Source organism: Apium graveolens, chromosome 3, assembly GCF_009905375.1.
Source record: "Apium graveolens cultivar Ventura chromosome 3, ASM990537v1, whole genome shotgun sequence".
In the NCBI taxonomy this organism is placed as follows: domain Eukaryota; kingdom Viridiplantae; phylum Streptophyta; class Magnoliopsida; order Apiales; family Apiaceae; genus Apium; species Apium graveolens.
The window spans coordinates 59,223,039-59,243,474 of record NC_133649.1 but is presented as its reverse complement, the minus strand read 5'-3'; the positions used below and the strand labels follow the sequence as shown (position 1 = coordinate 59,243,474).

The window sequence follows — 20,436 nt, the reverse complement described above, 5'->3', positions numbered from 1 at the left end:
AATTGATCAATAAATAAAGTAGTGGCTGAGAGAAACTTACTTCCCTGCGATGGCATTTCTTTACTTGCGCATACATGAAGGATTTTTGCACTTGAATTGATTTTCCAAGCCCTTAATGGCGAGTACAAGGAGCCTTTGAACATGTAACTTGCGTTTCCTAATCACCAGGAGAAGTTGCCTTGGAGTTTTCTCTAAGTGGCGACTGGTTAGTGATAGGACAAGGCTTTACTTGGGACTGCATTCCACCATGGATGCCCTAGGTTGCAAATTGACTGATTAGAGGAGCTAGGTGGCCACTCCAAGGATTCTTGGAAACCTTACTGGCAACTACAACTCCTAGAGAGAGGACTTTTAACTTAGAAAATCATAAGTTGCGACTAAGCATTTCTAGTAGCTAACTGGCGACCTCTTGCAGCTAGGGAAAAGAAATTGCCTTAGTTTCTGAGCTGAGTTGCGACTTCTCATTACTCGAAATATGCCCTTAGACATCGGTCATAAACCGATGTTTTTTTTCAAACCGATGTCTTCGCATGTGTAGAGAAAGATCATGGTCTTTAACATCGATTTTTAGCCGATGTTAAAGGCATAAATAGACAACAGTTTTCTTAAAAAACTGATGTATATTTAACCCTTATTTTTCATAACATGTTAAAACTAAATTGTGAAAACTGATAATTAGGAGGTTAAGAAGGACTATAAATATATAACAAGGAAGAACATTATACTGATATACATCATATTCTTAACAAAAATGATGTCGTACTTTGTACAGTACATCGGTTGCTACATAGAACCAATGTTAAATATGACATATCACATTGGTTTCACTTAGGTTGGCGATGTGAAAGTTCCTATTTACATTATTCTGAAAGTCATCGGTTTATGTTAGGGTAACGATGTTATTAGGAACTTTCACATTGCTAAACTAAGTAAAACCGATGTACTATGTACTGAAAGACATCTGTTTAATTCAATTACTTTTATATAAACTTGCACAAGTCGATGTGTTTTAACATTTTAGACATCATTTTTATTCCTAAATTCGATTTGTTTTGTTAAATAAGACATCATTTTTAGTATAACCCGATGATGTGTTTTTAGTTGCTTGACATTAGTTTTATAACAGGAACCGATGTTTGAGTTCTTTTTTTTGAGAAAATAAGCCTGCTTAATTGTGCATAAACCCAGACAAAAACAAAAAAAAATACTAAATCAACATCCATACATACAACCAAAATCCAACCATTCCGACATCCAACAACCAACATCCAAACAGACCAACATCCCTACATACAACCAAAATCCAACCCCCATACCAACTTCATCCATGCATCTTCATATTCTAAACTAAAATTTATACAGCTTAAGTCTAAAATTTACCAACATAGCGAAACCAAAACAAGTAGCACTTCCTGCTGCATATTTAGAAATACCAAATAACCGACCACAAAAGTTTTAACTAGCAAAAGCATATGGTTCCCTTTTACTAGTTTGAAAAAAGCAAGTCAAGCTTTAAAAATTTTATATCAACTACTTGAATATATTCTGCGGCCTCCATTCGCACGTCATCAACCTCGTCCATCATATAAGATAAACGGGTCTTAGTCGCCCACTAATTTTTAATAAACGTGACAAGAAATTAGCAAAATTCGTAAAATATATATGTAGATCTGTTTATTTTAATTGTTAACACGTGAATTAGATATGTCTTAGTACTAAATGTCATTTCTCTGTCTGAAATAATTTCTTTCATATAGCGTATGATGATGTAGCCGCATTCATAACCACCGGGCTATTTGGGCGATCCTTTTTATAATAACAACAAAAACCAAAGTCAGAAGCAAAAAAAAGGGACTTCACCAATCTGGAGAAACAAACTAAAGTGCAAAACTTACAACAAGATTCTTTTTTTTTGCAGGCTTGTTTATTATTGCGCTAAATGATAGAATGACATAACGTCAAAAAAACCTAAAAATAATCAAAAGCATATATATCAAAACTGAAACATGTATGTAAAGATTACCTTGATAGTGCTTTTTCCAACTTAGGAAAATGATGGGGTTGAGACAAGGATTGCAAATATAGATGTCACCCTCCCATATTATGATTAAAATCCAATGTTTACTGTTTTTTACACCAAATATAATAAAGTTAGAATATATGGCAAAAAATTACCTAAAAATTGTAACAAAGTAAAAAATTACCCCTCGTTATGTGGCAGGAAGAATACATATTCAACATTCCCCTCTTTCAACCGATTGACAATGTAAGATTCAAAACCTTTTTTGAGGGCAAATGTAACTCCAGGATCGCAGAAGGCAAACAAATCTAAATCATCATTCTCAGTGACCATAATATGCAAGTATCTAAAAAAAATGGGCTAATCAGCGTGTATTTGTGTAGAAGAAAAAGAATTAAAATAAAACTTTGCTTACGCCATGTATGCCGCTATTGTAGATTGTCCGATCAAGTCATACTCTAACAAGAAAATTATATTTTCATGCAAAACAAATATTATTTTTTCTACTCTAAAGATCTCTGCATTCCAAGGAATCAATATCGAGGCTCCAGTAGCTTTCACGAATATTTTCGCATGTTTGTATAACAAACTGAAGCAACTCGGCACGTTCTTATGTGGCTTTGCACTGCCAAATTTTTCTTGCAGGCACAGTAACTCACTTTTTGATTTTGACAAAGGTGTTTCCTTAACCTTTTTCTGAAATTAATTAATAAATCATTTATTACAAATAAACCCCTTTCTGAACATAATGTGAGAAATTATTGGCGTCAACATACCTTTTTATCACAGTCGGGAAGATTACCATGTCTCGAGGCCATGCTAAATGTGAGCCAACAGCTTGGCGGGCCGTCTCTATTTCACCATGTACGGGTACGGGAACAAATGCTTCTTCTTGGATGCTGCCTTCCACTAAAACACGAACACATCCAGCTGGCATAGGCACTCTATGTAGTGATTTGGCCATATTCGAGTCTTCCAAAACCATGCCAAATGCAACCTTGTCCTCGATATTAGTCCACATCCAGCTCACATTTTTGTGCACCCTACATTTATAAGGAAAGACATAAAAAAATAATTTCTGCAAGAATGTCTTTTGTGCACTATCATATATTGATACTACATGTTTTTCTTACCTTTGGGTCAGATGGACTTTGTCAAAAGCAACACGTTCATCATCGTGTTCAGCCACCAACAATTCCTTCGCAACATTTGGTTTTTCACCTTCTTCAAGGATTCTATGACATGATGCTTTCTCAGATAAATTTGGAGAAAATTGAGCCTTTAAAGCTTCAATTTGCGTCGTGAATTCCTTCTTTAATCTCTCCATCTCATCATCTCTCTGTCGATCACGTGCCATCAATCCAGCCTTTGTAATTCTTGTTCGTTTCTCTTTAGGCAAATTTAATCCGTTCATGTTGTGCTAACACTTCTTCACAAGAAAGGGGTGAACGTGGGCGCTGAAGCTCTTGTTCTCCATTAAAAGACAACTTCTTCCTTTTATAGGGGTGATGGTCAGCCAAATAACGACGATGCCCTTGTTAACACATTTTTTTTACTATGACTTAAATATTTGGCAACGGTCTAATCACCACATATGGGACAACCATTGTAACCCTTATTAACATAACCAGACATATTTGAATATCCAGGAAAGTAATTTATGGTCCACATTCAAACCGATTTTAAAGTAAAATAGGATTTACTATAAGCGTCATAGACATTTCGTTCACCTTCTACCCAAAACTTCTTCAAATTAAAAATCAACGGCTCTAAGTATACGTCAATATTGATTTCTGACTCGTATGGACCAGGAATTAATATTGATAACATTATAAACTTCATCTTCATGCATAACCATGGAGGAAGATTATAACCTACCAATATTACCGGCCAACAGTTGTACCTATTGCTTAGGCCATTATTAAACGAGTTTAGACCATTTGCCTCTAAAGCTAATCGAAGGTTTCTTTGATCACTAGAAAATGAAGGCCAGCGATAATCAATATTCCTCAATGAAGGAGAGTCGGACGGATGCCGCATCTGACCATCATTAGACCGCTATTTTGAATGCCAAATCAACTATTCAGCGGTATCAGGAGATTTAAACATTCTTTTAAACCTAGGAATGATCGGAAAGTACCACATAACCTTGGCTTGACTATTTACCCTAAGTTTACCATCTTTCCCAACCTTCCAGCGAGATAAACGGCATTTAAGACACTCAGATGCATTAAGATTTATACCCCTGTAGAGTATACTATTGCTTGGACATGCATGAAATTTAATGTACTCGAGGCCCAAGTCAGATAAAGTTTTCTTCGCCTCATACGCATAAACCAGTAACACACGATCTTGAGGAAGAAAAGAACCAAGAGAAGTGAGAAGATCGTTGAAGGCACTATCGCTAATACCAAACCTAACTTTCTAATTATGTAGCTTTAACATTGACTCTAACTTCGTACATTCACTATCCTTATACAAAAGTTATTCTGCATAAGCTACAAACCTATTGAAGTCATACGAATCATGATTTTCCGAATTATAAGCAGCTTCACAAATGTCAACAGTTTCGGATTGAACAATTTGCTCCTTAGGTAGAAATGTACTACCGGCAGATGACCTAACACTCTTAAAACTACTTTCTCCATGCCAAATCCAATCAATATACCCCAAACTAAAACCGTTTTCATATAAATAACCCCGTATTGCTTTTACGTTATATTTTCTAAAATTAACGCAAAATCCACAAGGATAAGGGATGTACTTAGGATCCTTTGAGTTTTCTTCTATAAATATTAAGAAACTTTCAACCCCTATCTCGTATTTTAAAGAATCCCCATCTTTGAAAATCCAATATTTGTCCATATATTTGTAAGACAAACAACAACTTACATGTTTTTCATTTGAAACATTAAGAAGTAACACATAGTTATTTACTTATATAGAATTATATTTAACATATAATTATAACTATTATACAATACACATAACGTATGCATCACCGGATGCTTTTAATACGCATAATTAAACAAGCACATAACACAACTAAATTTAAACGTAAAGGAGCAGACCCAATATACACAATCACATACAAAGCAATATATATATGCATCTATTAAAGTAACAATACATACACATGCATGTAAAATTATAGTGAAATCTTACCTAATCGAGCAAACCCAACTTCTTTCAAGATTAACAAAGCTCTAGAGACCCGTGAACAAAACTCTATTAAAATAAAAACATAAAATTTTAAAATAAGTTAAAAATAAGCATACTTTTCTCACACTAATCGAGTAGACCTAACTTCTTTCAAGGTTATTTAGCATCAATCGAGCTCGATTTATGAATTAATCAAGTTTAATTAAGGGTTTGTACAAATTAGGGATTTTAGAGGTTTGAGATGGGTATAATTAGATTTAGAGAGAGTGAGTGAGAAGAGAGACAATGATAGATGAGAGAGAAGAGAGACTGTGAGAGATGAGAGAGATGAGAGAGTGAGAGAGAAGAGAGACAATGAGAGTGAGAGAGAAGATAGACTGCGAGAGATTGTTTTTTAGTTAAAGGGGGAAAAACTTTTCGGTCAAAGGGGGAAAACTGAAAAATAAAATTTTTGTTTAAGGGGGGGAAACTTTTTGGTGTATCAACGTGGGAAAGTAAGAAGCGGGTTTTTTTTTAAAAAGACAGTAGGCATCGGTTATTTTACCTAGTGATGTCTTAAAACGTCTTTAACATCAGTTCTGAAATGTTCGATGTTATAATTACTTTTAACATCCGTGACATTTCTAACTGATGTTAAAGGGGTGATGTCGTAGGCACTATTTCTAGTAGTGTCTACCCACTAGTGTAGGCTAATTGGAGACCCTAGCTCACCTTGGAATCTTTAGTTGCGACCTAGGTTCTCTAGTGGAAACCACTTATGACTTATAATATTTTCTTGACTTGGAAACAATCTAAGTTGTGACCGAGGGTGTAGAAGAAGCATTTATGAGTTAGTTTCTTTTCTCATTTCTTCCTTGTTGCTCCTACTAGGTCAAAACCAATTCCTGTACTTAGGTTATGAGCTGTACTTCAATGTTCTTGCTCCTACTAAGCAATAGAATGGTCTCAGTGACTCCTACTACAACGTAGTGATCACTTTGACTTAGTTTATGTCGAACGCTTTAACCCTTAAACTGTCCAGTCTTCAAGTCTTCTCTCTGAGTCTTCGTATAAACCATCTTGTATTTCTAGATGCGAATCCTCACTTAACAATATTCCTAATGATAATACTTAGATTCCTTTCACGAAACACTGACGCTTAGTACGACTGGTCTGTCAATATTCCTAATGATAATACTTAGATTCCTAATGATAATACTTAGATTCCTTTCTTCGTATTATATCATTGATTGTATTGTTAAGCTTGCAACAACCTTATTGCTTCGAATACTGACTGTCAATAAACAAATGTACTTTCACTGAAAGTCTTTCTGGTACTTAGATAATATCTTTATTGTTATTACAATCTTGAATACTTCATTCACTGTTCTTCACTAACGCTTGAACATATAAATGAACTCCTTTCAGTGAGTATAACTTCAAGACTTCAGATGTCTTCTTTAACCTCTGTCTATACCCTATCTCCAATTCTTCAGATTTCTATACTTCGAACACTGTCTATCTTCAATCAATGATGATACGCTGAAATCTTCTTGTGGCACTTTTAAATTGAATCTTCAACATTTCTGAAACCCTTAAAGTCTTTGACCTTTATTCTTCACTGAGGCATGAACATATTAATGAACTTTTTTCAGTGACCTGTAAACAGACTTCAAGCTTTCTTCTAATCTTTTGATTCTTTGTATTTGCATTGTCTTCATTTCTTTCCGATTTCTTGTGTACACATAGTATTATTCACCTGTCCTATTCTAGTGTTGAGTTATCACGTCTACTGTTCATACAGCTTCGCAATCTCATCAATACAGGTTTATGATGGGCCAATAGATATTAATGGAGTTCGAATTCCTTTTGCACCAGTACAAAAAATGGAAGAAACCAACAAGCATTTTGGGATCGTATTGAGAACTTGAAATCAACTTATATCCATACAATGCTTCAAAATGATTTGGTGGAGCACAATTAGGCAATAGAAGCTAATCAGTAGTTGTCAATTTATTATCTCTTGAAATGTACGAATTGGTGATTTATATAAATTTATTTTATTGAATTCAAAAGAAACAAACATAGTTGAAATTAAAAAACAGATAACATAACTTAATTAAAAACATAATAGCTAAATCTTATCATAAAAATCATCATCAAAGTGAGAAACATAAGCACTGCCAGTAGTAGTCTGATTCACTTGTTCCATGATCCCAAACTTCTTTCTTTTAAACCGTCTTTTCGTATTCGGGGTCATTTGGCTTGTATCAATTGTCATGATATTTGTTTCCTCCCTTAATTCTTTAATATCCTTATATTTTTCCAATCTTGCTTCTTTCCGTTCCTCAAGTGCATCAAGTCTTGCCTGCCTTACTTCTTTTCGTTTCTCAAGTTCTAACATCTCCCTCGATATTTGAAGGGTTTCCTCGTCTCTTTTGATATTGGCATCCACTAGTTGTTTTTGGTGACTTTGCATATTGTTGAAAATAGTAATAAACACCCCTTCTTTTTCGGTCATACGTGACTTTCCTTTCCTTTTTACATGTTTGGACGCCTTTACTCCCATCGGTCTAACCGAGCTAGAAGGACTTTCTGTTTCTCGATTAGACTCTGGAGTTGTAAAACCTTCTTTATCAATGCAATCATCACTATTCAAATTGGTTGGTGATTCCATTTTTGTTGGAAAATTTCGTTGAAATAGAGGAGAAGTGGTGGGAACGTTTACAAATTGAGGATATGCCGCAACTGCTTTATAACATTCCCATTTATCAAATGTCTTATTCATTTCTTTGAAATATAGTGCTTGTGCCTGAGTTATCTACAAAAATAACAAATTTTGGATACTAAGTTAGCACATGGATAATATAAAAACTTATTTAAAAATATATATATAAATTTACCTAATCTACCAAATTGGTTTCTCTTGCACTATATCTACTATCTTGATACTTTGCACATTGCCATTTTTTTAATGCTCTCTTCAATGGTGCCTAATGTGAGTCAAGAACAACTGTTGAACGTGGTTCGACATGAAGATTCTCCAGAGTGTCACACCAATTTTTTTCATAATCCTCGTGAATTCGCCCCCATAAATTATTTTTGTTCGAATATCGATCGGTGATCGGATAAACAGATTGTCGTGCCCACGAAACATATAATTATAATTTTTCGGAAGGGAGCCAAATAGTACACATTTTATAAAAAACACAAAATTTGTAACAAAATATGAGTGTTTAAAATTTTTGTAAGGAAATATGAATGTGTAAAAATTTGTGTTAGAAATGAACATTGGGTCTAGCTTTTATAGGCAAAAAAAAAAGTGACCGTTACTAGCAAAAATATAGGCATTATAAAGGAAAAAGGAGTGCAAAATATGGGGGATTCATAGATTAATGGTCGTTCGACACTCCAGTGAAAATCAACGGGCTGCTTACTAAATTGATGGATCATTAATAAGTGGAGTAGTTTTTAGTGCGCTGCATATTCACTTGACAGCAAAATATTAAAAAAGCTCCTGAATCAATTTTAAAATTGAGCGGTGCATATGCTCTGACGTGATCATATTTAGGCTCAATACTTTACTTCTATTCTTACAGTACAGTAAGTTTTGTAGTAGAATTTTAATCTTATTCTGAAAATTTGTGGTGCATGACATTATTTTTTGGAAAGAATAGCAAAAAGAAAATTTTGAAATTATATTCCTCTGTTCAATGCCATCATTGTACGTTTTTTAATAAAATAACGTTTGAGTTTAATTACAACCACAAAAATGAAATAATAAATATTAATTGTTAAATAAGTGTAATACATGAATGGATGATTAAAATAATCATTATAAATAAAACATTCATTTCTTGGGACATAAAAAAGTAATTCACATTAAATTAAATGGGATAAATGGAGCCATCTTTTAAACTTTAAACTAATGGGATAATCATGTGATAATCCCATGTCTTATTTTATAAAGCAGTGAGATACATCAAACATCAAAGTACTTTTTATACTCACTCAAGTGTATTGAAAAAACACTATGAGGAGAATAAAAGTAGTGTTAAGTAATCCAAATTTATTTTCAATTTTTTTTCTCACATGACATGTCATATATCTGACGCGTTTTGAGTTAGGACGCATATATATGTACGCGTGATTCATATTATTATTAGAAAATTTAGTAATTATACATATTAACAGACAAAAAATCTGGAAAAAATATTTGGCATTTTTAAGATTTTCCAACAAAATAAATACTACCTCCGTATATACAGGGGTCGTGGCACCTATTGAGTAGATGACTAGACGATTAGTATACATAAATAATGGTGGGACACGGTGTTTAAAAAAAATATTTTGATGAAAAGAAAATTGAAAAGTGATTTAATTTGTGAAATTAATTAATATTTAAATATTAAATGAGGGTAATAGTTAAATAATTTGATCAATTTTTATGTTATAAAATTTATTATTTACGAAATGCAGGCACTAAAGAGGAAAATACAAAAAAAAATTGTATAAAAATAAAACAGACAACTGCGTATGCTTTTGGTGGAGTATCAGGGACAACCATTTATCCAAGATTATAAATAGTATAGTTAAATTTAATATTATTTATACATGTAAACTACCGTTAATTATATTTAAATATTAGCTAAAATTAAAATATATTAATTAATTAGTAGTCAAACACATTAAAAGACATAATATTCAGTATTAATCACAAATGATTTTTTGTTGTAAATATTTGAAAAGTGTATCTTAAATAATAAAAGTTGATATTAAAATAAACAATTATAATTCACTAAAATTAATGAATCACATGATTAGTTCTAAAATATAACATATAATATATTATTTATGTGTAGCGTTTTAATCGGGTTTTAGGTTTGGATTATGTTTCGAATTTCGGATCGGGTATCGGTTCAATATCGTTAAAATTCAAATTCAAATCAAGATCCAAAATTTTGAATTTAATATAACCAAAACTTCGGGTTTTAGATCGAGTATCCGTTTGTTAAAATAATTGTCTCTTTGGAAAATAAATATTATCTATTTATTTTATAGGAAAGTGTTACTTTTACGTTTTAACATCTTTTATCAATTTTAGCGCTGGTGAATTTTTTACTCTCTAGTAGGAATGGCAATTGGTCAGATCGGATCAGGTTTCGTAAGATTCAAATCAGATCTGTTATGTTCCAGTTCAGTTTGGTTGCGGGTCCAGGTCCGGATATTGAAAATAAAAATCCAGATCCGATCTTTCGAGTTTTTTCGGGTTTCGGCATTAATTAGTATATTTTAAAAATAATTAGTTAAAAATAAATAAATTTATATTATTATACAAATATATTACATAAAACATTTTCATTAAATGGTAAGAATACAAAGTAGTACTTTATATATTATCACGAGGTCTTACTTTTTTAAAGCGAGGTTAAAGGTTCAACTCAATTATGCGTGTTCGTTTGTTTAATTATAAATGTTAAATTTAATTATTCGATATATATAACCATGTATTATAATTATAAATTATGTAAGATATTAATATGTTAGCTGATTTTTTTTTGGATTTCGCATTTGGATCCGGGTTGGAAAGGATTTTGGGTTTCGGGTATCGATTAGGTACAAGTACAACGAAGATTCAAATTTGTATCCAGATTCTTTGTGTCTAAGATCCAGATTCAAATTCAAATCCAAAAATATCGAGTTCGGATATATTTAAACGGATTAAAGCGGATCAGGTATTTATCGGGTTGGGTAAATTTGTCATCATGGCACTTCTAGATGAGGGCCCGGCATATCTACTCTTTCAACTACGTACGTACGTGTATTCTGCCAAGAAAAAAAATAGAGTACACGTACTTGTACGTTTCGTCTCCGAGGTAAACAATGGCATAATATGTACAAATATTGGGTCCTATTACTAATCCGCAAATATATTGTGATCCCAATCAAATTTAATAGGTAACTAATAATGGCCTAATATATACAAAAATTAAAAAGGACAACTACATTATAGCCATTGCAGTTTCTAAGAGAAAACACAAAGTTAATAACAATAATCACTTTAAATGTTTTTCACTTTAAGTTAGAAGTCATATTAATTTTCAAGAGTTAATAACAATTATCACTTTAAATGTTTTTAACTTTGACTTTAAATATTTAAATAACAATTTACTTAGCCAAAAAAAACAATTATCGCTTTGAACCTGGTCTTGTTTTTCAAATAAATGTTACTCCTGCAATTAGTGTTTTACTTGAGTTTTTTATTGTTTAATTTTCTAGTAATCACTTGATTAGTGTATATTTTTATTTCTAAAAGTCCATTCTCTTAGAAAAGTTCTTTCAAAATCAAAGTTTGGATTGTAGGGCTAATTAAGGGCGAGTAGCAGGCAGCAAACAAAGTTAAATAGACATGTAAACTGCTAACAAAAGCAACATAATAAAATTACAAAAGAGGACATGAGAAACAAGGATAAGCATATAGTTTAGTTGATTAAACTTGACTAGTACTAGTAGTGGGAGCAGGAAGAAGCCAAGAGAAGAAAGAGACAAGTGTGGAATTATCAGCACGGTAGTGAGTTTGGGTAAAGGTGAAGAGATCGGACCACGTGAAATCAGGATACATCCTGGTCCCGTATTCTTTGTCAACAAGATCCTCCACTGCTCTCACTATTTTGTCATCTCTTGGGCACACAAAGTATACCAGTGACTTCCTTTCCAGCTCCTTGTTTACCACTGCTCTGTGCATGCAACTCTTGTATATCCCGTTTGTAAGTGCCTGTATACATAATATTATTATAATTCCAGGTCAAACTAATTCATCATTAACCAATAACTAGTCTCATCAGTACACCATGATATCCCTTGTGCGCCCATATGATGTTGGCAACAATTGTCGCATATCTATTGTACATCATAAAGTTCACAGTTAATCTAAATGGATCAATAGCTGGTAACTAGATATGATCTCGTGTCTAGTCATTTTCAATTTTGGCTAAATAATAGTATTCGGGTGTCTATATATTGCATATCAGCCTTTATTTCTTGACCTACCATTTGTCGTTCTTCTTCAACACTTGCCTGATTGATGTAATTATTTATACATATTTAATTGGTGTACGTGCTACGTATATCTGGTCCATCCGTTCACTATTTTGTCTCTGCAGCCTTTGTTATCTGAAACTTCTCAACAATTTGACATACTATTCTGTTTCTATCATCTATTTATTTTAACAAATATACTACTTAATTTTGATATCAAAATAAGAGGGATATTATTGAATAGTCCTACAATATATAATTCATTTGGGGTCTTTCTCTCATATCTTAATTTTTTAAATGAACTGGTTACTCAACTTCGACTTCTAAGTATGTTTGTTTTAAGAATAATGAAAATGAATAACATGTATACCTTGAATGTATCTCCGATATTAACGACAAAGGCGTCATGGCGGGGATGGACAGATTGCCACTTGTTACCAGCAAAAACTTGGAGGCCTCCGACTTGATCTTGATGAAGAATGGTTAAGGCAGTGGGATCAGTGTGCGGACCTGTCCCCAGAGTTAGCCCCGGATCATTGCACCGTGGATAATAGTTGCATCTCATTATAGAAGTCCCATCTTCAAAGAATTTCTTGAAGTGTTGTTGTTCTACTCCCAAACTGATCGCCAATAGTTCAAATATTGCTAGGGATAGTTTCTCCATTGCTGCACAGTACCACTGATACACAATCCTATAATAAATTCAAGTGAAGATTGATGAAATTTTAAATGATTTGTCTTGGCGTGGAGTACATGCATGCATGTGTCAAATATTGAGATTAACTATATTTATCCAAAGCTACACCCCAAATTCATTACCAAATTATATGACAAAAATCATCAAGTCTGCTGACCAAGTAGGGTCACATCTTGGCTCCTACATATATGCAAAGATAAAGACATAAAGTTGAGAGTACATTTTTACTTGAATTATATTTCAAGATTATGTCCGGATTTATATAGGCTTTCACGTGTGTGTATAGTATAATATATAATACTTACTGTGTACTTCTCAATGGTTTACATTATATTTGAGCTTAGACACAAAAATTAAGAAATATGTTAATTAATTGAGAAAAAGTAAAAAAAAAAAGAGAGTAAAGTATTAGAATCAATAAAAGTTTAATTTATAAGGTGAGTATATAATAGAGGGAAAATAAAAAAATGTAGTTAATTTTTAAATTATAAAATTTTACTATTCCTAAACAGTTTTGAAATGCAGAAAAATTGAGAGGAATATAAAAAAAAAGTGTAGAAAAATGGAGGGGGATATATAATATGATATAGGTAGGTCATAGACAGTTGAGGCCATATGAGCGTACTTTGTGTAAGCATGTAGTTGGGCCCTTTAAAAATTCTCTGGCCCTTGTTCACACCCTATTCACCTGGCTTCTCTGTGGGTGCATGTGTTTTTGAGGACCAGGTTTCCTCGCGGGACTTTTCAAAAGCTCAACTCACTTATCATCCATTTATTACTTAGTGGTATGTATACACCAGCTAACATGTCGTCTTTCGGGTTTAGCTGTCATGTTCCAAAATGTTTTCACAGTACCTTAAAAAGAGTTACCCATCCATGCATTGCACCCACCACGCCAAAACTTGTCTGCTCACAATTATTGTAGCATTTATTCATAAATACTCCTCCTCCAAATCAGTACTATTAATTTAGAGCATTTCTATTAGTATTTTTTTTAAGTATGCTCTTAACTCTAACTATAACTCAAATCAAGTTCTAAGAGACTCTCGGAGCCTCTTTAAAATTCTAAAAGTCTTTTCTCTCTCTTTTTTTAAGAGCAATTAGTATTTCTTAATTTATATTTTATTATTAAAAATTTTAATGTCCATCAATTATTGCACAACCTTTGGTAACAGTGGAATTGATTTATTAATAAATTTATGAATAAAGAGCTAATATAAAGAGTATTGTTGGAGTTAGGCACATTGAAATATGTACTAACTTGTTAAGAGCCATAATTTTAATATTATTATGAAGAATAAGGTAGTAGACTATTAGAGATGCTCTTAGTACTAGGCTAGTAGTCGATAATCTTGTGAGTGTGGAGTTTAAAATAAATATAATAAGATTATATGGTTGTGAAGAATTGAATTTGAAATGAGAAGGAAAATAAATAAAAAATAAAAATAAAAAGTATACAACCATGTAGTTATATGGATTCAAACCTCGATGATATCAAAGTACTAAAATAAAATAATAAATCTTGTACAATTACATTGTTGTAATGGTTGAAAATCTAACCCAATGACATAAATCAAATCAATTATTTAGTGATAACCAAAATTTGAAAATTTGATAATATGGTATTTGAGTGTTTCCTCTCAATAAAATTCTTATTTTTGAAGAACCCTTACATCATATATAAATTTTTGGTATTAGGTTTTAAAGAAGAGATATAGATTAGTTAGAGGTTCGGGCACCTCCCACAAAAAAAAAGGAGATTAGGGCCTGGTTCAGCAAAATAACTAATGTAACTAATGTAGGTAACTAATAAAACAAGATAAAAAGAACAATAAAAATGGTAAGGTATAGTTTGTCTCGGACTCACCCTGCTTCTTCAAACTCTGTTCCAATGACAGAGGTAAAATATTCATGAACCATTTCGTTCGTCGCCGAACTTCCATAATCATATCTGAACGAGAACGTTTCCTTCCAGGGCAATTTGGACGAATACCGGTCAGAATGTGCACCAGAGTAGCCCCAAATACTTCCAGCCTTCCTCTTCAGGCTCATTTTCTTGTCATTTCTCAACTTAAACAGAGCATCTACCTCCCGGTGCGCGGCGGAAATCAGCCATTCTTCCACACCATGGTTTTTGACTTGGAAAAACCCGTGGTTTATGCAAGCGGTGTGGAGGAGCTTCGAGGCTTTAATAGTTTCTCCACTGTTGCCGCTGAAAAATCCGGCAAGGTCTATTAAAGGTTCGTTGAGCTCTTCATATACCTCGTTAACTAAGTCATCTTTAGGCCACATGAACTGTGCTGGTAGTATATTTTGTTTGGTTTGGAAGGAAGAAGGGTTGCAAAGGAGAGTTGAAGAAGATGAATCCATTTATTGAAACATAAGTGTGTGTAAATTTGATGAACTAAATCAACTTATTTATAGAAGCCCGGGTTCGGTTTTACAGTAACAATTATTACCAGGAATTTTCACTTATATTTGAACAAATCTAGAGTTCTCAAATTACAAAATTAATTCCAAATCTCTCTTATTATAACTGGATGACTATAAATTAGTTAATAATTATGTACCTTGAATTTATATAAATTTCACCAATAAAAATATCTCAAATTACCAAGTTATTGGCGTCACAAATCAAATTTTGATATTCAATTTAATACCTCTAACATTATTATTACTCCCTCTGTCCCTCCCAAATGTTTACATTTGGGTGGGGCGCGGAGTTTAAGAAAAATGATAAAATAGTGGAGGAAAGTTAAAAAAGTGAGTAAAGTAGTGGGACCGATTAATATTATATGTATAAAGTGGGTATAGTGGAGAGAAGTAGTTTATGTAGTTATTTTAAAAATTATAAAAACCTTACTATTTTTGAAAAGTTTTGAAATGTAAACAATTGGATGGGATATCCAAAAAAGGAAAGTGTAAACAAATGGGAGGGACAGAGGGAGTATTACTTATTGCAAGAACCCAGAGCAGTAATTCTGAAAGATAGCACTATGATACGGCATAGATTATCATCATGACACATTGATAAGAGACTTTTGGGTGATGTGACTAGTGACCAATTGGTACATTTGAGAAGAGAGTGTGGTATGTGAAATAATACAAAGTGAGGGACTTGCTCGGATTGTAGATGAATTGTTCATTTTATATAATTTCAGAGGTCAGGGTTAAGTTGGCGGGTACGGATACAAGTTCTTTTTTATATATTTTTTTATTTAAATATTTATATTGATGTTATAATATTTATATTGGTAATATATAATTCCTTATATTCATTAAAATTTTATAGAAATAAAAATATGAAGAGATCGACTAGGACTAAACTAATCCACGAGGTCCCTAATTATTTATTTTGTCATTTGTTATGTGGTTGACGGATGCAAATTCTTTCATTATTCATTTATTTAATTTAAATATTAAAATATATCTAGTATTGGGTAATATATATCTTTATATTTATTAAAATTTTAGATAAATCAATTACTTAAAAAAATGAAAGAGACCGACTATCACTAAATTAATCCACGAGGTCCCTAATAATTTATTTTGTCATTTGTTATGCTGTCGCATGTCTTATGGTTAAGGCCTTAAGGGTGTGTTTGTGGACTGGTTTTCAGAATTTTGTAACAGTAATTCTATTTTTTGAATTTTGTTTTTAAAATTGTGAATAATCTAGTTTTTTCTGTTTACTCTTAGAATACTTGACAAGAGGCCAAATAGTACAGTAGTTTTTAATGATCAGCACAGTAATTAAATTGAGAAAGGATCCTTGTTAAAGTATGATCACAATTTTGAAATAAAATATTTAAAATTATTTTATATCATACAAGAATATCTAATAAAACTGTTTTTTTTTTATTATTGGCGGTAAGGTCTTAACCCTTGCTAAGTATGAGCCACAGTAAAAATTACAGTTTTTTTGAACTCTTGTTAAATTAAACTTTCTAAGCATGGGTCTCATGACTTAACCCATTTTATTTAACTTTTGTTAAAAGTTTAAAACTCTGTGCACATTCCAATTATAAAATAGAGAAGAACACATATGTTTTATGAACTATATTCATGGTTATAGAAGTTGGTTTATTTTTCAGAAATTATCGATAAATTACTTAAAAATTGATCAAATATATTTGTTTGATTTTTGATAAATTGTCTATAAATTATTTAATTTTTTAAAAATTATATAATAACTAGTAAATTAACACCTCAACCTAATATTTCCGATTTTCGAAATTTATAAGAAAGAGACATTTTTTTTATACTTTGACAGAAAGAATCAACAGTGAATTTATTTTATATAAACTTGCCAAATAAGCAAAATGACAAAGGACCTGATAACGAGGATAAATTGAAAGATCCGAATAGAGATAAATGCCAAATCCAGTTACATTTATATATGAAATCCAATATTGGGGTCTTCAACACAGGTAGAAGTAATTTTTAAATATGCACGGACGTGAATTCGACCCGCTTCCCAGTAGCAACAATAATAACTTAGTGAACAATTCAATGTATGACAAAGTGGTTGCTAGATGCACTTATAAATCAGTTTTCAATTTCCAATGCTTTCTTGAACAAAGAAGATTTCGTAAACTATTCATCTTTATTTGCGTGATGTTTGGATCGTAGAGTACTGCTCGTTCTAAGAACAAATGACGGAAAATTTTACTGTAGTGTGTATGAATATTAATTTAAAGAATATTAATTTAAAGTTCTGAAAAAGTCCTTATCGTAGCCTCTTGAAATATTAGTATAATTCACAATATACTAGAGTTTAGACTAGAGTTTAGACTGTCGGGATAACTTAGTATGGGCGTCTTGTTCTCTAATATACTATTATTCATCCTCATTTTTTTATTATAAAATTGACGAAGATGTTAGATAAAAAATTTACTACTAATTTGATTAATCGGTTTTTCAGTTGTCAAAGTAAATTGAATTCTTGTAGTGGTTAAAACTAGGCAGTTCATAATCGCCGGAACTAAGATATGACTATCCATATCCCAAAGTTGAAAAATGAAAAGTAACAACTACGTGAGAATTTTTAATTATATAATTAGTTATTTTTATTTGTCAAAATAAGCTTAAACCATTGTGATTGAGGATTTACAGGACATGAAGGTAAATCTTCTAAATAATCTCCGAGGCATAAACATCTGTTAGTCACAATTGTTGAATTTACAGTATTCCATTCCAAGCACAAATCCATTCCTTTCTCATCTTTTGCAGCTAAATGCATTTTTGATTTCGATACGAATTTCCATGTACTTTTTTGACTCGAACAGTCTGCTGTAACCTTTACCGGAAGCTTCTCTCCATCCACCGTTAAACAGCCTGACGTGCCAACAAATTTAATCTGACTACCATCTTCATGGTATTCAAAACCCCACCGTTGTAGTTTATTGCAAGCTGATGTAGTAACATTATTTTTGTTCACGTAAATACATCGACCAGTCTGTGGATGGTACATTGTGTAGTATGTCCTATACTCTGACGTTGGATCTAAATCACAGAAAGAAGTAAATCAGTATCAATCACATCTAAGCAATTCTAGCAAATTACATAAAAATTCAACCTTGTGTTAACATGATTTACCTAGAATCATTTGCTGGTTAAGCTGTAAAATCTCCAGTATAGAAGTATTTCTTAAATTATCCCAACCAAAATTATACATGCCATAGGGTTCTTCCCATTCAATTTGACCTTCTCTAAGATAATAACTTCCTTGTATAGCCCAAATTGCCCAATCAAGATCTTTATCAGCCAAAAAAGCCATCAAACATGTGAAGTATCTGTTCTCAGCTTCACTAGCACCACTTAGATCTTTTCCAAACTCGCTTAGAAAAATTGGGGTCGGGCTTCGTTCGTATAGCACGTATCCTGTTTGGCTCATGAACCATTCAGTGATTTCTGCACAAAACTCATTTGTTTGGAAAATCCATTTTTCTGGAGGATCACCAAATGCGTACCAGTGTGCCTCATATACTAACTTGTTGTTTGCATTGACTCCAAAGTTTAACCTTCTCTGCCTTATGAAACTAAGATCTGTTTCAAATGATAAGCCTGAAACAATCACTAACACATCTACATTCTCCAAATGAACTGCTGTTGCACCTTCTTCCATGAATTGGTACCAATCGAATTCGTTCTGACGTGGACCACGTAACTCATTTCTAATGCTCATGGCAACAACCTAAGAAACATCTTACGATTAAATACTAACTAAAAACAATAATACTTGTGTCAATCACAACATTGCTCATTATATAAAGAAACTAATTATCAATAGATAATATTAAATTAATTTAGACGAAAATGCATGCAAGATCATACCGTGGGGTTTCCTTTATATTGTCTAGCTACCGTGGATAATCCCTGAACCCATTCCACAGGATTAAAATGAATATCTTTGAAGAAACCATTTCCATCATTCCAATCACAACACCATATTGGAAAACTAACATGATTATCAAGAATTACCATTAAATTTTCGCGGCCAAGTGCATCAACAACGACTTTTTGTGTCTCAATAAGTGTTTTGTTCATCAACTGGGGATTGTTTAAAGCCATGCCAAATGATGCTGCAACTAAATTCCATCTATCAAGCGATTGTGCGACGGTCAAATTTGTATAAGCTTTATTTGTGAACATTTCTGTAGCCCACGTAAGACGGACGCAATTGAATCCCAATGAAGCAATGTCTTTCGTAATGTTTTTCAATGGCTTCTTGTGGAGACCTTCTGGTACTAGAGGATTCATGTGACCTGGCCAATTTATGCAGGCTAATTTCACACGGCGGCCTGAATTTGCATTGACAATCCATCGGGAGCTTGTAGAGAGAAATGCAATGTGTGTATCACTTATTAAATATGTGAGAATTAGAATGAAACATGTCGCTAAAGCCGTAGCCACGAGTCCTCTGGCAAGATCATTTTGAAACCACTTCATATGATCTTTAAAACAAAATTGATTTTGGTCTTTTTGGATGGAATCTTTATCCTTCTGTTCATGATTCAATTGCAGCCTTTCGTACATTCAAATTTGCAAGAATTTGTAGGTGGTATCCAAAAAATATTCTAAAAAATTGTTTGAGTATTCAATTGCAATCAGAATGATTATAACAATTGAGAGTGTGCATATAATAATTGAGATCAGTGTTGAAAATGGTTTGATAATCCAGGTGCTATTTTTCAAACTTGTTTATTCTGCAATGAGGTGCCAACCAAGAATGTGATAATGGAAATAGTTTTTTAGGATGATAATGGAAATTGTTGATAAAAACAAATAATTTAATATCAAGAAAAGGTTGTCCAATGATCTATAATTGGAAATTTCAGAGAAGAAGGTCAAGAATCTAGGTTATTTTTAATTCATATCGAGTAAGGGATACTTTTCTAAATTATTTAGCTTATTACATTTGTTTATGTTCCTGACAAAGAACTCTCAGCCATTTGTTTATGTCTAATCTAATCTTATTACTTTTCTTTTTAATATTTTTTAAAAATAGTCTTTTCATCAGCGATATGGAGGCCTAAAG

The 20,436-nt window shown here is 32.5% G+C and overlaps 2 protein-coding genes across 3 annotated transcripts; both read right to left on the bottom strand.

The window, feature by feature from the left end:
- Positions 1–11,546: 11,546 nt before the first annotated feature.
- On the bottom strand, positions 11,547–15,343 carry LOC141712323 (gibberellin 20 oxidase 3-like). The gene is made up of 3 exons (XM_074515213.1): positions 14,764–15,343; positions 12,570–12,891; positions 11,547–11,936 (listed from the first exon to the last, which is right to left on the bottom strand). The coding sequence occupies exons 1-3, from the start codon at positions 15,264–15,266 to the stop codon at positions 11,652–11,654; spliced, it is 1,110 nt and encodes a 369-aa protein (XP_074371314.1). The 5' UTR covers positions 15,267–15,343; the 3' UTR covers positions 11,547–11,651.
- A 2,604-nt stretch (positions 15,344–17,947) lies between these two features.
- Positions 17,948–20,140, bottom strand: LOC141710727 (glycosyl hydrolase 5 family protein-like). 2 transcript variants are annotated; one of them, XM_074513263.1, is made up of 4 exons: positions 19,380–20,140; positions 19,233–19,274; positions 18,495–19,092; positions 17,948–18,401 (listed from the first exon to the last, which is right to left on the bottom strand). In XM_074513263.1, the coding sequence occupies exons 1-4, from the start codon at positions 19,932–19,934 to the stop codon at positions 17,956–17,958; spliced, it is 1,641 nt and encodes a 546-aa protein (XP_074369364.1). In that variant the 5' UTR covers positions 19,935–20,140; the 3' UTR covers positions 17,948–17,955. The 2 variants fall into 2 exon arrangements, with proteins under 2 accessions (XP_074369364.1, XP_074369363.1); XM_074513262.1 differs by having other exon boundaries at positions 19,233–20,140.
- Between the last annotated feature and the right edge of the window lie 296 nt (positions 20,141–20,436).

Coding starts and splice junctions, on each gene's coding strand:
- LOC141712323 (XM_074515213.1), bottom strand. CDS start 15,266: ATGGATTCATCTTCTTCAACTCTCCTTTGCAACCCTTCTTCCTTCCAA. Junction 12,892..14,763: donor ACAGAGTTTGAAGAAGCAGG/GTGAGTCCGAGA, acceptor AATTTATTATAG/GATTGTGTATCAGTGGTACT. Junction 11,937..12,569: donor ATATCGGAGATACATTCAAG/GTATACATGTTA, acceptor TTATGTATACAG/GCACTTACAAACGGGATATA.
- LOC141710727 (XM_074513262.1), bottom strand. CDS start 19,934: ATGTACGAAAGGCTGCAATTGAATCATGAACAGAAGGATAAAGATTCC. Junction 19,093..19,232: donor AATATAAAGGAAACCCCACG/GTATGATCTTGC, acceptor GATGTTTCTTAG/GTTGTTGCCATGAGCATTAG. Junction 18,402..18,494: donor TAACCAGCAAATGATTCTAG/GTAAATCATGTT, acceptor TCTGTGATTTAG/ATCCAACGTCAGAGTATAGG.